This window comes from Euprymna scolopes, unplaced genomic scaffold (assembly GCF_053919585.1).
Source record: "Euprymna scolopes isolate OS-2025 unplaced genomic scaffold, ASM5391958v1 sca368, whole genome shotgun sequence".
NCBI classification, from domain to species: Eukaryota; Metazoa; Mollusca; class Cephalopoda; order Sepiida; family Sepiolidae; genus Euprymna; species Euprymna scolopes.
This window is the reverse complement of record NW_027633400.1, coordinates 1-17417: the sequence shown is the minus strand read 5'-3', so window position 1 is coordinate 17417 and position 17417 is coordinate 1. Positions and strand designations below refer to the sequence as shown.

At 31.2% G+C, this 17417-nt stretch overlaps 1 protein-coding gene and 1 pseudogene across 1 annotated transcript; one reads left to right on the top strand and one right to left on the bottom strand.

Moving 5' to 3' along the window:
• Positions 1-9877: 9877 nt before the first annotated feature.
• Positions 9878-15618, bottom strand: LOC145274378 (uncharacterized). Its single transcript, XM_080127447.1, has one exon. The coding sequence runs from the start codon at positions 15436-15438 to the stop codon at positions 14608-14610; it is 831 nt and encodes a 276-aa protein (XP_079983573.1). The 5' UTR covers positions 15439-15618; the 3' UTR covers positions 9878-14607.
• On the top strand, positions 13248-13380 carry LOC145274380 (U2 spliceosomal RNA; annotated as a pseudogene).
• Positions 15619-17417: the final 1799 nt, after the last annotated feature.

Below are 17417 nucleotides of genomic sequence, written 5' to 3'. Positions count from 1 at the left end.
CCCTCCCACTCCCAAAAACATCTGACAGATACGTTAACCCACACCCATCACTTTTTTTAATTAAACTGATTGGTCCATGGCACCTATCTATGCTTCTTTCTTTCCTTCTCTTTCCTTTTCTTTCTTTCTATCTCTTCTTTCTTTATATAATTATTTTTTATAATATATTTTTCTATCTCTCTATATTTCTCTTGAGGATGACCTTTGTGGTCTTCGGGCCAAGATCAAAGTGTAGTATCTGTTCCGGCAGATACTGCAAGCAAAGACCCTATGTAGGGCAACCCTTCATACCAAATATCACTATCCACCTCCCCTACTCCCTGGGGAGTTGGTCCCCATTTCCCCTTCACTCCTCACATTAAAAATCGGCCTTGTGCCTAATTTGCTCGGTGGGGAGCAAATAAATACTTGACCTTTGTGGCCTTCGGGCCAATATCAAAGTGTAGTATCTGTTCCGGCAGATACTGCTAGCAAAGACCATATGTGGGGATAACCCCACATATCAGACCTTAGTCAATGTAGGGGAAACCCTTCATACCAATTGTCACTACCCAGCTCCCATTTCCCACCCATCGGGAGCTGGTTCCCCTTTCCTCCCCTCTCTCTCCACATTAAAAAACGGCCTTGTGCCTAATTTGCTCAGTGGGGAAGCAAATAAATACACTCTATAATTCTCTTGTTTTCTAAAATATTCACGTGTGTCCCTCAAAAATCATATCCTCTTCCCTTTTCAATTTTGACTTTTACCATCTGAAGATACAAACTCCTCTGTCTGCTGAAGCAAGTGTTATGGTCTGAGTTAATACGTTGAGGTTGTAAAATAAAAATATTTTCAGCTCTACTAACGTATTGAGCACTTTTTATCCTGTCTTTTTTTTATCACTTACACCTCTCAGTATATATATATATATATATATATATATATATATATATATATATATATATATATATATATATATATATATCTCCTCGGCAGTAGAGTGAAAAGCATATCTTATTTTTTTTTTATTAATATTATTGGAATTTTTTCCTTTTTTCCCTTGTACACATTTTTGTGAATTATTCCTTGGATTTCTGCCTTTGGATTATTTTGGACTATCTTCCAATTACGGGATTTCCTTGGATTTTACTTGTGCAAATGGAAATTCAATTAACTTTCTTGAAGTTATATATTTGGATTTTACCGTCACTGGATTATTTATCTTCCACCAGACTATCCATTCACGTGTAATCACCTTTTTCTTCACCATATTCCCTCTGCTCCACTTTTTTGTTATCAAGTAAGATCTTTGATTTACTTGTTGTTTCATCAAATACTTTTGCAAGCAAAATCCGATCCCGCATTTTGCTAATTCCTACCCTCTGATGAGAAGGAAAGTATTTCTTCGAAACTCCGCGGATTAAGGACTATCCACTTAACTAGTGTTTCCTTTTCAGATTAAATATGTTTTTAACTCATTTCAAAGCGTTTTTAACATGTTTTATTAACTGTTTGCTCGTATATATATATATATATATATATATATATATATATATATATATATATATATATATAGAACAAGTAGTAAATAACGTTAAAAAACACTTTGAAAAAGAGTTAAAAACATATTTACTTTTAAAAAGGAAATACTTGATAAGTGGATGGTCTTTAATCCGCGGAGTTTCAAAGAAATACTTTCCTTCTCATCAGAGGGTAGGAATTAGCAAAATGCGGGATCGGATTTTGCTTGCTTTGCTTTGCTTGATTTTGCTTTTAAATGAAACTACAAGTAAGTCATAGATCTTACTTGATAACAAAAAGTGTAGCAGAGGGAATAGGGTGAATAAAAAAGTGATTTCACGTGAATGGATAGTCTGGTGAAGGGTAAAATTTCCAATGACGGTAAAATCCAAAGGTGCAGAATCCAAGAAAGTTAGTTTAATTTCCATTCGCAGAAGTAAAATTCAAGGGAACCGCGTAATTGGAAGATGATCCAAAGTAATCCAAAAGGCAGAAATCCGTGGAATAATTCACAAATAGGTACAAGGAAATGGGAAAGAATTCCAATATATTATTAAAAGAAAGATAAAATGTGCGTAAAAAAGAAATGGGTCAAATGTACAGCTCGACTGTCGAGGCAAGATTGAATTCAGGAAAATGGGTGAGGAATAAAGAAAAAGAAGGGAGGAGAAAAAAAAGTTGAATTGTGATTGAAATAATTTTAAAATAGAAAAGCCAATGTCAACATGACCCAGACAAGATAAGGTTAAAAGCGCCAAATATTTTAAGCAAAATAAGAGGTCAACTGAAATTTACAAGTTATTATTTGAGAATTGAATTATCAGCAGGAGTTTTTGAAGGACAACTAAATGAAATAAGAAGAAATATAAAATAAATATGTACACATGTAAATACATATATACATATATATGAATACATACAATTACACATATACATATATATATATATATATATATATATATATATACAACAAACACACCCACATGCACACACACATACATACATATAAGTAAATAGATGAATAAATAAATAAAAAGATTTTAAAAATTAAAGGGGAGAGAGAGGCCGATATCTACAAATTCCGAATAAAGCAAATAAGTATGTATGCAAATAAGTAAGTATGTAAGTAAATGCATATAGTAAAATATAAGTAAGCATACATGCAAAATATAAATGTGTAGGTAGATTAATATATTGATAGATAGGAATATTTGAATGCTAAAAACGGAACTTACAGATGAAAAACCGGCCAAACAAGGAAGAAAAAAGAATTAAAATATATATATATATATATATATATATATATATATATATATATATATATATATATATATTTAAAGTTGTAAAATATTAAGAAAGTATGTAGAGAAAACGATAATGTTATAGAAAAGAATATATATATCTAAAAGGTTAAATTAATGGCTATGTAATTTCAAATTTACCATAATTGAATTTGGACTTATGTTTGCAGAAAGAGATCAGTTCGTTTTTAGAGTTTATTATATTACTACTTTGAGGGGAAGTAATTATAGTTATAGCTTCGGTTGTGCAGAGGCGACATGACTTAGAGCCTGGAAAATAAGACTTAACCTTTTTTAGGATGGCCCATTTGATTGAGAAAGGGGTATTATTAGAATTAAGTTTTTAATTAACACGGTTAGAGAAGTTCCTTGGTTATTATTAGAATTTTGGTTGTTAAAAGAAGAAATGTGGTTCGATATTCTTTTCTTAATTAACGTTGAAGTAGCACCGATATATGTATGTACTCGAGGTCTGAAATTAATATTAATTTGCTGATTTGTATTAGGGAAATAGTTTGAATTTTGTTCACTGTGTTGAACAAAGGGCGAAACAAAGCTTGTACGAGGACTGTTTTGGAGGGGATAATGAGTGTTGTTAGTGTTAGGATGGCTGTTAGGAGAAATATCATTATTCTCATCATTATTATTATTATTATTATTATTATATTATTATCATTATTGTTATTGCTAGTTGTATGATTATAGATGGAGGGGCTGCTCGTATGATTAGTAACTATATCAGATGGAAGATGGGAAGGGGGATAACTAGGAGACAAAATATTAGTGTCTGTTTTGGGAGGATTGCGTGGGAGCTCTGTAATTGTGCATGAATAGGTAACATCTTTATGGATGCAATCATTATTGAGTGGGCAAAGATGTTTGTTATTACAATTACATTTAGTTTTGGGTTTAATTGAGAAAGGGATTTTTTGGGCTGATTTAATTTTTTTGTTATTAAATGTTAAGATTCTTTGTACTAAATTAGGCATAGTTGAATAAGAAATCCTTATTGAGTTTTTATTGAAAATAGAACTATATCTGTGTGGGGGTGGAGGTTAATCTATGGATTTTAGTTTTACTGGTAGTTTAAAATATATAAATATTGACTAGCGAAACCTGTGGATATTCAACAGAGGACTCATTCATATGTAATATATTAATATTGGCATTCTGTAGATGTTCAGTGTGAATGGAGATGCTCTGATATTATTGTAGCTCTTTTGTTAAAACTGCAAAAGTATTTATCTAAGCTAGCAGGGACGCCTGGCGTCATCCAATCGTAAAGTATGCTTAAATATATTTTAATTCTTTCAGATTTTGTATATATTATTATAGAATTAATGTTCTATCGATTTTTATATATCATAAAGTTGTGATTTAAAAAATAAAAAAAATATATCCATATGACTTGGGGCATCAGCTTAAATCGAAACCAAAACTTATGAAAAAATACAATATATATATATATATATATATATATATATATATATATATATATATATATTTCTGTAGAAATATATTTTCTTATAATATATATCAATCCTTATTTAAGAAGCTCAATGTAATTACAGAGCAATATAGAGAATAAATGACAAAAAGTTATATTCCAAAATTCATGATGTTGACCATCTTATAATTTATTCTTTTAATTCAGTTGACATATACAATTCTTGGCAGTATCTGTTTCGTAGTGCAAAATCAATCACTTAATTATTATGTCAGTCAGTGAATCTATTATGCCCTTAACTCATCAGAAGAAATGGGTAAATAGAGCCAGAACCAAAGGAGGCAAAACAAAAGACAGTCTCCCCAAGTGGGGCCTAGGCACCTCACCTTCATGTCCATGTGGAGAGGTACAAACGATTCACCACCTTAGGGAAAACTGCCGATTGGGTCCTTATTGCTCAAACCAAGACCTTAAGGAGGCAAACAGCACCGCCATGCGATGGGTTAATTTCTATTGCGAGATGATGATGATGATGATGATGATGATGATGATGATGATGATGATGATGATGATGATCAGAAGAAATAGCAACAATCAATCCGTCAAAAGGAATGAAGTGTGATTTGACATGATTAAAATCCGAAAATTGGAAGGGAAGCTGCAAATAGCTTTTTATTTTTCCAAGAGTTTCCTTGTTTGTAATTTTTTTTTAAGGTTAAAGACTATTTTTTTTTTAAACGTTACCATAACATTTACTTTTAAATTTTTTTTTAAGGTTAAAGACTATTTTTTTAAAACGTTACCATAATATTTACTTTTAAATTTTTTTTTAAGGTTAAAGACTTTTTTTTTAAACGTTACCATAACATTTACTTTTAATTAAAAAAATAAAAAAGTTGCTGCAGCTTCTTTTTTTGAATGTTTTCATCAAATGAAAATATTGTTGGTTCGTTGGTTTTCTCTTAATAGTCGCGTAAAGACTACATTTTGTATTAATAATGTTATTACTTTTGTTACATTTAAAAAAATTTGTTGCAAATTTCTTTTTTTAATGTTTTGATTTAATAAAAAAAAAATAGGATTGACGCGAGCGTTCTTAACTATAAGATGAAAAAATGAGCGAATCTCTCAGTAAAAGAGAGTTATCTCCCTCTACACAGTGAACGATTGTAAAACAACACCCTTTATATATATATATATATATATATATATATATATATATATATATATATATATATATATATATATGTATATATATATATATATATATAATTTGAGGTTGCTATTTTCCAAAGGTAGGGTAACCATTGAAATATAATGAGGTTCATACAAGAGTGCTCGATACAAAAGTAGAGAAAGTTACATTTGTCTTTACATAAGCAGTAGTTTGTTGCTACACAGTCATGAGCATGTTTCGGTCTACTAGTATTTACTAACTAGAGACCTCATCAGGCATCTTATTTTCGAAAATAAGGGTTGTTGCCTGATGAGGTCTCTAGTTAGTAAATACTAGTAGACCGAAATATGCTCATGACTGTGTAGCAACGAACTACTGCTTATGTAAAGACAAATATATATATATATATATATATATATATATATATATATATATATATATATATATTTAGTAATGTGATTGATAATCTAAAATTCAAATTAGAATTAAAAATTAAAAATCTGTTTCATAAGAAGGAACAACAACAAAGTCAATAATTTGTACGATTGTTTCAAAAGGCGAACAATTAAAAGATACATCTGCTTTACTTAAAAATTGCTAGGTTTATTTATGGTGTCTTTTACATATAAAAAAAACCCACCCAATACTTTTGCTGATGAGGAGACTTTGTTTAAAAAAAACTATATGTCAAAATTATTGTCCGTGGCTTAATGTCTATCGCAATAAAACGTTTCCGAAACGATCGTACAAATTATTGACCTTGTTGTTGTTCCTTCTTATGAAACAGAATTTTCATTTTTAATTCTAATTTGAATTTTAAATTATCAATCACATTACTATATATATATATATATATATATATATATATATATATATATATATATATATATATATATATATATATGTATATATATAATTCGCCTCAAGTGCGCTTGAAAGCCAAATAACAACGTAACATTAAGGAAAATAAACAAATATTTTACTTGTTTGAAATTTATAAATATATTTCGGAGCTAAACTTCATCCTCAGTATGTTGTTTTCTTTATGCTTTTTTTTTATCTTCTTCTTTCTTGCCATGTTGTAAAGTTGGAGAAAGAGAAGTCTGTTTGTAAAGATCCGCGCGCTATTTTCAGCGGTTGTATTTTGAAATGTTAGTACTGTGCGTTCGCAACACAAGATTAACGTCAGGGGTGTGAATTCCATATAAACGTTGATTTAATTTGAATAAAATAAAATACGCATCAGGTGCACTTGAAAGCCAAATCACAACGTAATATTAAGGAAAATAAAATTATATTTTATTTGCTTGAAATTTGTAAATATATTTCGGAGCTAAACTCCATCCTCAGTATGTTTACAACATGGCAAGAAAGAAGAGAAAAACAATAAAGAAAACAACATATGGAGTTTAGCTTCGAAATATGTTATAAATTTCAAGCAAGTAAAATGTTTGTTTATTTTTTCTAATATTACGTTGTGGTTTGGCTTTCAAGCGCACTTGACGTGTATTTTATTTTGTTCAAATTAAATCAACGTTTCTATAATAGAACTCAGGCCCTTGACATTATATATATATATATATATATATATATATATATATATATATATATATATATATATATATTATAGATGGGAATTATGGGTATTAGACTTAAAGTCTAAAGAGCAGAGTTTATTTTAATGTATTAATACTTTTAAAGAACAGTGCCTATATTATTTACTCAATATTAATATTAAGTATATATATATATATATATATATATATATATATATATATATATATAGGGTGACCAAAAAACAAAAACAAAAGCTAAATGGAGGCCATCTAGAACATATGCTGTAGAACGGAGAAAAAAGGCCAAAGACCCTAGTGTTTTGATGTGATGTTTTGAATATAATAAACTAGTTATGACCAAAGTTTCATTTGATTCGGACAAAACACTAAGAAACGGGGCCTAATTAGAGTTGGGGCCCGTTTTTTGGGGGTTACCCTATATATATATATATATATATATATATATATATATATATATATATATATATGAGAAAACAGTTAATGAAATATGTTAAAAAACACTTTGAAATGAGTTAAAAACATATTTAATCTGAAAAGGAAACACTAGATAAATGTCTCCTTTTCAGATTAAATATGTTTTTAACTCATTTCAAAGTGTTTTTTAACATATTTCATTAACTGTTTGCTCATATTATAAGCTCTATTTCCTATTTGGTATTATCGAGCTTTTATATCTGGCTGAGATAATTTTATAAATATTAATTCTTTAATATTTATAATTTACTTTAATTTTACCATCTTGGATCATTTTGGTAAATTCAATTGTAATTTTAATTTTATATATATATATATATATATATATATATATATATATATATATATATATATATATATATATATATATGATGAAAATAATGGAAATAGTATTCCGACAAAATAGAGAAAATAAAAAGGAACAAACCGTATTATGTGTTCATCAACGTTTCGTCTTTATTTCGAGACTTCCTCTGGATGAATGAGATTAAGAAACCAAAAAATATACCAATACAAAATATTTGAAAATGTTTCACGTGCACATATTTCTATAACATAGCGCCATTAATAAGTAAACTGTTATTAAAAGAACATTATTTAACTGTGGACACAGGTTAACTTTCTCACACCATTCAAACACCCCTGTAATAATTAACACATAATCTCAATCAATAGATTACATAAAGCACACTCATTTCATTTCTGTTACAAACTTATATTTGAATTTCAACAGATATATCTTTTCCCAATAGAATATAAACTTGCGTTCATAGTTTTAAATTAAATTAACGACTATATGACGTCACTAAAATTTCTTTCTCTTTAACAGCGCCAGCCCCCCCCCTCCTTTTTGAATTTCCAACATCAATTTTCCGTTTCTCTGAAATAGAACTGCGTCACACTGTGCACGTGAAACATTTTCAAATATTTTGTACTGGTATATTTTTTGGTTTCTTAATCTCATTCATCCAGAGGAAGTCTCGAAATAAAGACGAAACGTTGATGAACACATAATACGGTTTGTTCCTTTTTATTTTCTCTCTCTATATATATTTATATATGTGAAACGGTTAAAACCTATAACCGGAATGATGATCTCAACTCAAGTATATTTTTAAGGAGACAATTTTTTTAGATTTGTATTTTCCTTTATTTAAACTCAATCAGAGTGGAAATCAATATTTTTAGTTATTGTTAAGCTCTTTTACACTAGACTTTAAGTGAACGATGATTATATTATTACAATGAAAGAATAGTAATTAATACAATGCGCTGATCTTAAAAATAATTATATTAGTCAAATCGAATTTAAACATCATTAAAATTAATTTAGACAAAACTGGCTGCTTAATTAATGTACACGAAAAAAAAGGGTACACCATGAATCTGAAACTATTTTTGGATTCTGCTTCATCGTCCCATATTCACCTTCACTGGGAGACCATTTTTGACTGTGCAGGTTTTAGCGTCTCAAATTCAGCTTTTAATTTGGTACCGTTTTGCTGTCAAAGCTCGCCATTTTTATATAATTTTTATTATGAAGAAATGGTGTGATCGATGAATCCACCTGTGCTGCTGAGAAATATTTTCCGATTAATTTTGCTATAATAAAAGAAATTACGAAAAGAATTGTTTACAGTCAAAGGGAAATAATCCATTTAATTAATTTATAGAGTTATTTCCCTTGTTACTTTTTATTTATTTTTTTTTAACTAAATCTAAATTTACAAGCTAGTTCACCAATAATTTAGGGGAGATAACTAGCAAGAAATAAACATTTTGCAAGAGACATTTGAGGACGCAAAATAATCAATCGAAAAATTAAACAATTTTAAGTAAAAAAAAAAAAAACCTTCACAGGCGCCGAATGAAGTTAGTCTTGGAAATTGCCGAAGCAGTACAACATAGTTTCCAGAAACAAATGAAGTTAATACTAGAAATTACCGAAGCAGTTTACGTTAGTCGTTTGTGGAGACGATCGTGTACTGCTTCGGCAATTTCTGGGATTAACTTCGGTCAATGTCGATATACCACCAACGCGCAACTTCCCTTTAAAATGTCCATTTTTAAAAGTTTTCGGGTGTGCTATGAACGAATATCACACTCAAAATTAGGACCGATAAGTAGTTTGGAAGATATCGATATCAATGTTGTTGTCTTTAGTAGTTTTCAATGGCGGCCATTTTGGCGTTTTAAGCCTTTTTTATTGTGCTGTTTTTCGGAGTTTTTTTTTTTTTTAGGTAGATATTCAATTATAGAACCTATTGATTTCATTTTATTTCACAATATTAACAAATAAAAATTAAGTATTGTACTTAATTTTCGCCATCCGTTAAATATTAAAAGTTGCTAATTTTTTTTAATTTGGGACGTAAAATAATCTTAGAAAAGATGCGACTATTTTTTTCTTTACAACAAAATTTATTTTTCAACATTTTTATTTGATTTAACAAAGTTTAAAAGTTTTATAAAATTAATAACAAAAAATATCAGCATTAACATTATTAAAAGTAGGTTTTTTTTTGTTTTTGTTTTTACAATTCCTCTGCAATTAGCGTCGCATTTTCCTTCTTTTTTTTAATATCAAAATAGTCGAGGAAATTCATATCATTTGGATTCATCAGACTACTATTCTCATCTCGAGTGTCATTTTCACAACATTTTGATCGATGTAACCTCCGACCTTCTTCAGGAGTATCTTGTCGAACTTGTGAATGTGAGTAAGGGGATTTGGTTGCGTTGATGTTACAGTAATTGGGTGTATGCGGTAGATGGATGTATTGTGCGTATTATTCAGTGGGTCCAAAAAGGGTGTTGTCTGAGGGATGTTTCTACATCTCACTGAGGATCCATACATGTATCTTCATTTGTATATGTAAAACTGGGTCTATATATATATATATATATATATATATATATATATATATATATATATATATATGCATATATATATATATATATATATATATATATATATATATATATATATATATATATCCTTATGTATATGTTTCTATGTGCGCGTGAATGAATGTATGTGCTCATAGGTCATGTGTATATGCATGGGTGGGTATTCGTATATCTATATCTATGTGCACATGTATATGTTTGCATACATCTGACTGTTAATATCTATATATGTGTGTGTATGTACAGGTATGCATGGCTGAACGTATGTATACAGATACAGCTGTATCTGAGTTTATATGCATATATGTATTTATATGTGTGTATGTGCCTGTATCAGCGATGCATTTAACACTGAAAATAAAATTAAACATAATCACTGCCCAAACACCATCTTAGGGGGGCACCCCATATAAATGTGAAATTAACGATGCGTCTACCTAACCTCGCATTATTAACTACAACCATGCATTTACTTATTTATTTATTATTATTTATTTATCCTAACTTTACTTTATTTACTTGGTATAAATATATACATGTCTGCATATATATATATATATATATATATATATATATATATATATATATATATGGCCAAAGCACCATGTTAGAGACCCACCCTGTATATATGTGAGCTTAATGATGCGTCTATCTAACCCCGCATTATTAACTACACCCATGTATTTACTTACTTACTTACTTATTCTTACTTATTTACCCTAACTTTACCTTGTTTACTTAGTATGAAAATATATACATGTCTGTGTGTATATATATATATATGTATATATATATATCTATATATATATATATGTATATATATATATATATATATATATATATATATATATATATATATATATATATATATGTGTGTGTGTATATATGTGTGAATATGTCTATATATATCTGTACGTTTATATTTTATTAATATCTATATTTATGTAATTGTATATACGTGTATAGGAGTAGATGCGTATATATGTGTGTGTATGTATGTATATGTACATCTACTTCTTACTGGAGATCTATATCTCCACATATATGTATATATGTAGGTGTGTGTATATGTATATATATATCTGTATGTATGTGTGTCTATATATATTTGTGAGTGTATATGTGTATAAGAGTTGTGTGTATGTGCATGTATGTCTGCATATGGATCCATGTATGTCTGCATATACATTGTTTATATATATGTGTGTGTGTGTGCGTATGTGTCTGTCTATGGATGTGTAGAAATGTACATATATATATGTATGTATGCGTATTTGCCGTTGCGTTAACATATGTATTTTAAAAAAAACACCCACTGTAAACTGAAATGGACAAGTCAATGTATAGCGACTACGACTACGAAAATTTTAAATGAACCCTGTACCTGTCAAAAGACATGACATCTACACTAACCCTTTCCCTCTCTCTCTCTCTCTCTCTTTCTCTCGCTCTCCCTCTCTCTTATCTACTTAATATACCTTATGGAACAAGCAAAAGGCAGTTAAAATTTAAAACCTAAAAATTGAAACTCCCCCTCCTCTCCTCTCCCCCTCCCTTTTTCTTTTCTTTACCATCCTCTCTCCCCCTCCCCCTCCCTATATCCATATATCTCCACCCACGCCTACCTGAATCTGCTACCCCCACATACACAATACAATCTAATGTATCTTAACCCTCAAAACTGAAATATTGTCAATACACGTCTCCCTGCCCCCTTATTACCTCCTACCTCAATCCCCCTTTTTTTTCTCTTTTTTTTTTTTCGTATTTCTTCTAAAACACTTCTTCCTAATACTAACAACCACTTCTGTAAGGTCTGACAAGGCTCTTAGATCGTAAACATGGTCCAACATCTGAAACATATGTAACCAAACAGATAAAACGGTAATAAAAAAATAAAACACATATTTGCTCTGCAATAGTATTGAGCACTCTCTTCAGGTTTTTACTAATTACCAGTTTTATCAAATATATACATATATATATATATATATATATATATATATATATATATATATATAATTTTGGGATTCGGTTTTGATTCAAGCTGATGAATCCAAGTCTTATATATATTTTTTTTTTGAAATCGCAACTTTATAATATATAAAAATCGATAGAACATTAATTCTATAATAATATATACGAAATCTGAAAGAATTAAAATATCATATTTAAGCATACTTCATGACCGGGCTTTGCCAGGTATTCGTGCTAGCTTAGATAAATACTTTTGCAATTTCAACAAAAAAGCTACAATAATATCTGAGTGTCTTCATTTACCCTGAACATCTACAGAATGCCAACATCAATATACATATGAATGAGTCCCCTGTGGAATTTCCACAGGTCCTGCTAGTTAATATTATAATAATAATAATACTAATAATAATAATAACATTAATAACAAAAAAAAATGTAAAATGCGACAATATTGTAATTTGGCATTTGTGCACTACTAGAACGGTATAACTTTTTTAGTTTTCAGTTGGGACATTTGGAGAGTGCATAGCAGGGGCAGACTAATGTAATTTCAGGACCGAATTGAAAATAAATGCATGTTTTTTTTTTTATAAATGTGTTTGTTTTGGGGGGTTTTCTTGTTGAGAAAATTTTTTTTTTAATACAAGGTGGAACAATAAAATTGTCATCCTAGAAAGACAATATGATTCCCATTTCCATTTGATGAAGACCAGTTGTTTTTTTTGTTTTTTTTTTGTTGCAAGCCATCTACTAGTTGTCCAGTTATGTACAAATCGCAAAAGCAATAAGAGCCTTCTATTATATCTGAAAATGACACAATGTTAATCAGGCGAGATCTGTGATGTGCCGTTGTACAACTCATGCTCTCTACTAATCAGTTATTCTATCTTGGCCTTCGGGCCAAGATCAAAGTGTAGTATCTGTTCTTCAGATGCTGCACTTCAATTTCTTGTTCTCTTTCGGTGGAGGAGAAATCCTACACGACTGAGACAATTTTAATTTTTGTACCTTTTCTCCACGTTAAAAAACGACCCTGGTGTCTAACTCTGTCCCGTGGGGAGGAATAGTAAATAGGTACTAATCAGTTATGCCAACAGGACCATTGTCAACACCCTCAAAATGCAAATCCAGACAGTTTAACGCTTAGGGACACAGCTCAATGCATAGGACGCTACTTTCCGGATACCGTTATGGTTTTTGGTGCCGTTTCAAGTGAGAAGCACATCATGCCACATCAGACCATCTACAAGTTGGTGACAAATCCCAAGAGCGATAGGAGCCTTCTATCATGTCTGAAAGTGACACAATGTTCAATGAGCAAGATTGGAGATGCATCGCTGTATTCTACTGATCCAAGTTATAACAACAGGACCATTGCCAGCATCTTCAAAATGCATCGCTGGATTGCCACGAATAATATGGAGGTGCCCAAGGTGATGAAAACAATGGTTCTGGCCACGGTTATGGTCTTTGCTGTGGTTTCAAGTAAGGGCCACATCATGCCACCTCACATCTTCAAAGTTGGCTTGAAAGTTAACACCAAAGTGTACATGAATGTGCTAAAGAGTATGGTGATCCCCTGGTGCAATCGGGTGGCAGCTGGCAGACTCTGGTTGTGGCAGCAGAATTTGGCACCAGCACACAAGTCTAAAGAGACCCAAGCTTGGCTTCAGAAGGAGTGCCATGACTTTGTACCCTTCTCTTACTGGCCTCTCTCCTCCCCCGACCTGAACCACGACTTAATTTGGTCATACATCGGTGGAGGAGAAATCCTTCACGACTGAGACAATTTTTATTTTTGTACCTTTTCTCCACGTTAAAAAACGACCCTGGTGTCTAACTCTGTCCCGTGGGGAGGCATAGTAAATAGGTACATCAAGAACATCACCAACATGACCTCCCACAACACCAAAGCCAGCTTGATCACAGCCATCCACCAAACTCCCACCAGCATACATGAAAAGGGTATACTCCCAGTTCCGGGCCCATATGGAGGTGGTGATTGAGGCTAAAGGCATTAAATAGATGTCAGCTCTACTACATAATCAAGTTACCTGAATTGATTTTTTCAATAAAAGGTTTAAAATAAAGTTGTAGTGTTGTTTTCTTTAGTGGGACAACTTTATCATTCCATCCCATAAAAGTATTCATTTCAACAATCACTCTAACCTCCTCTCCCAACAGATGCAGAAGAATCAGATACAGAGCCACTAAAACACAACACCGACAAAAAGTAGATTTTAATTTGTGAACTTTTTCTTATTTGGTTTGAGCAACACTAGAAAAAGTTTGAGCCCCCTTTCAACACAAGGTCGACATGCTAACAATACACCAACAAAAATGTCTGATGCAGCGTTCACAATCTGTATAACCTCTTCAGGGTCCTTCGGATAAAACTGAGCAATAAAGCAACCACTGGGTTTCAAGCAATTGCTCACTGACGAAAAAAACGTTCTTAAAGTCCTGAAACTGTCATCAGACTTTGTCAGCCAATGCAGAAATGAAACACTCACTACGCCATCAAAGATGCCATGTCGAATAGGAATTGGTAAACGACAATCGGTAATAAAATAATCGCAGGATGATGAGCTTTTAGAATTTGCTACTAGCACCATTGGCATGTTTATATCGATTCCAACCACTTGGTGACCATTTTCTGCAGCCGACATTGTGCTCAAACCTGTTCCACAACCAATATCCAATATCAACTTCGGAGAAGGAGTCTTCAAATTGTCCAAGAATCCTAACAATTTTTTTGTTATTGATTCCTGTATATAACTTTGATGACTATTTATACGGGCAGCCTCTTGTAGAGTGTACACAGCATGGATATCTCCAACTAATTCTGGACGCCGCTTCTTGCCACCACTTTTCAAGGATGGAATGCGGAATTCTCGGATGTCAGGAACTATGTGAAAATCAGAGAGGAATGGTATCATGGTTGGGTCTGTCTCTGGAAGCAGGTAGATAGGATGAGTATCTTTTATGGAGGTGCTGTAATAAAATTTTGAAATAAGTTGCCACAGGGTTGGGCATCTGAGTGTTTTGACTTCCAGATGGAAGATCGGCATCTGAAACGGAGAAAAGTTATTGCATTAAACAAAAAATTTTCAAAATGGACGCTTTAAGAAAAGTAGATTTTTTTTTTTTTTTAAGAAAATCAAATGGAAAATTTCTTACTTTCGGGCTTGTTTTACAATCCACAGAGGTATGAAAAAGTGATCAAAAATTCAAATATGTAACAAATAAATGTTAGCAAAGGCAAGTTACTCTTCTACCTATTTGAAAAACTTTTTAGATTTAAAATGTTTAATTGATTCATTTGATTTTGATTTGAATTAAAAGTTTAATTAGTTTTGAAAAAGTTTTTAGATTTAAAAGTTTAATCGATTCAAAAAACACATAGTGTTGAGTATTAGGTGTGAACAAGAAAAATGACCGCAAAGTGACACTTAAATATGTAAAGGTTTGATAGTAGCTTAAAAAATAAAAATTATATAAAATACTATTAGAAACCGACCCAATATATATTACCGTGAGATCTATTGGGTGGGGTTTTTTCTTGTTCGCACCTAATGCATGGCACTATATGTTTTTTGAACCGATTAAACATTTTAAAGTGAGTAAAACCACTAAAAACTTTTCCAGATAGGTAGAAAAGTAACTTATCTTGCCTTTGGTAACATTTATTTGTTATTTTAATTTTTAACCACATTTTCGTACCTCTGTGGATTGTAAAACAAACCCTTACTTTCTTTCCACCTTTAAAATGATGATTTTTAAAGATTTCCAGGTATGCTAAAAACGAATATCACATTTAAATTTGGCACAGACAAGTAATTTTCCGGATATTAAGACCTTTATTATGCAATATAATCCTTCATGTTATCACTGGTGGCCATTTTGTATTGGTAAGTGTGCATGCATTTTTGATGCATGTGTGCATGTATGTAAACAAAACCGCAAGCAACAAATTGAATGACATAGCAATCAATTTTTACACCTGAATAAGTACTTTGCAACCTACATGCACCTTTTTTTTTTTTTGTGTTAGTTTTTTTTAAGTAGTTTGAAATGCTTTAAATAACTCAAGTTCAGAAATTCTAGAAAATCGGTTATAGTCAGCCAACATAATTCCTAACTTCTGGTGTGGCTGCTACCGGAAGCGATGACAAGGCAAATCAATTCATCCGCTTTTTTCTCTCATGCCTGTATTTCCCCTGTGCATATACTCTTTTTTATTACGTTTTTCTATAACAAAAAAATATTGAAGTTCAAGTAAAAAAAAATAGTACCTACGTAATTGTTAGGTCTCAAGCAATAACATATCCAAAAATCATGAAAAACAATAAGGTACAAAATTAATTATTCATGAAAAACAGTTCCTAGGCTAACAGACAAATTGCATATGCGAATGACGTTCTAATTGCCAGCAGAAACTTTGACAGCACAAACAACACTTGGAGCAAACCTTTCAAAGACTGTCACATTACAGTCTAAAAATAAACATTGAGAAATGCATTTTTGGCGAACCAGAGGTTAATTTCCTCAGACACTTGATTAACAAGGATGGGGTATCTCCACTACCTGAGAAAGTAAGTGCTATTTTAAATTTCCCACAACCCACATCAGTCAGACAAATATGCCGATTCATAGGCGTAATTAACTACTACAGACGATTCTTACCTAACTGTTCTACAATACTTGTGCCGTTAACATGTCTGTTAAAAAACGAAACAAAAAACCAACAGTTAAAGTTAGAAGGACCTACCTTAGAAGCCTTCAAACAAGCTGAAACTGCTTTGGCTAACTTTAAAAAATTGAATTACATAAAAGACAGTAAGGACACAAAACTTACACTTACAACAGATGTGTCAGATATAGCTGTAGGAGCAGTCATGCACCAACTGGTCAACAACACAATGACTCCTATATCATTTCTTTCTGCTAAGTTAAGCAAGACACAAACAAAATACAGTACTTTTTCAAGAGAACTACTAGCAATTTACCTTGCAATTAAGCATTTTAAACACTTGCTGGAAGGAAGGAA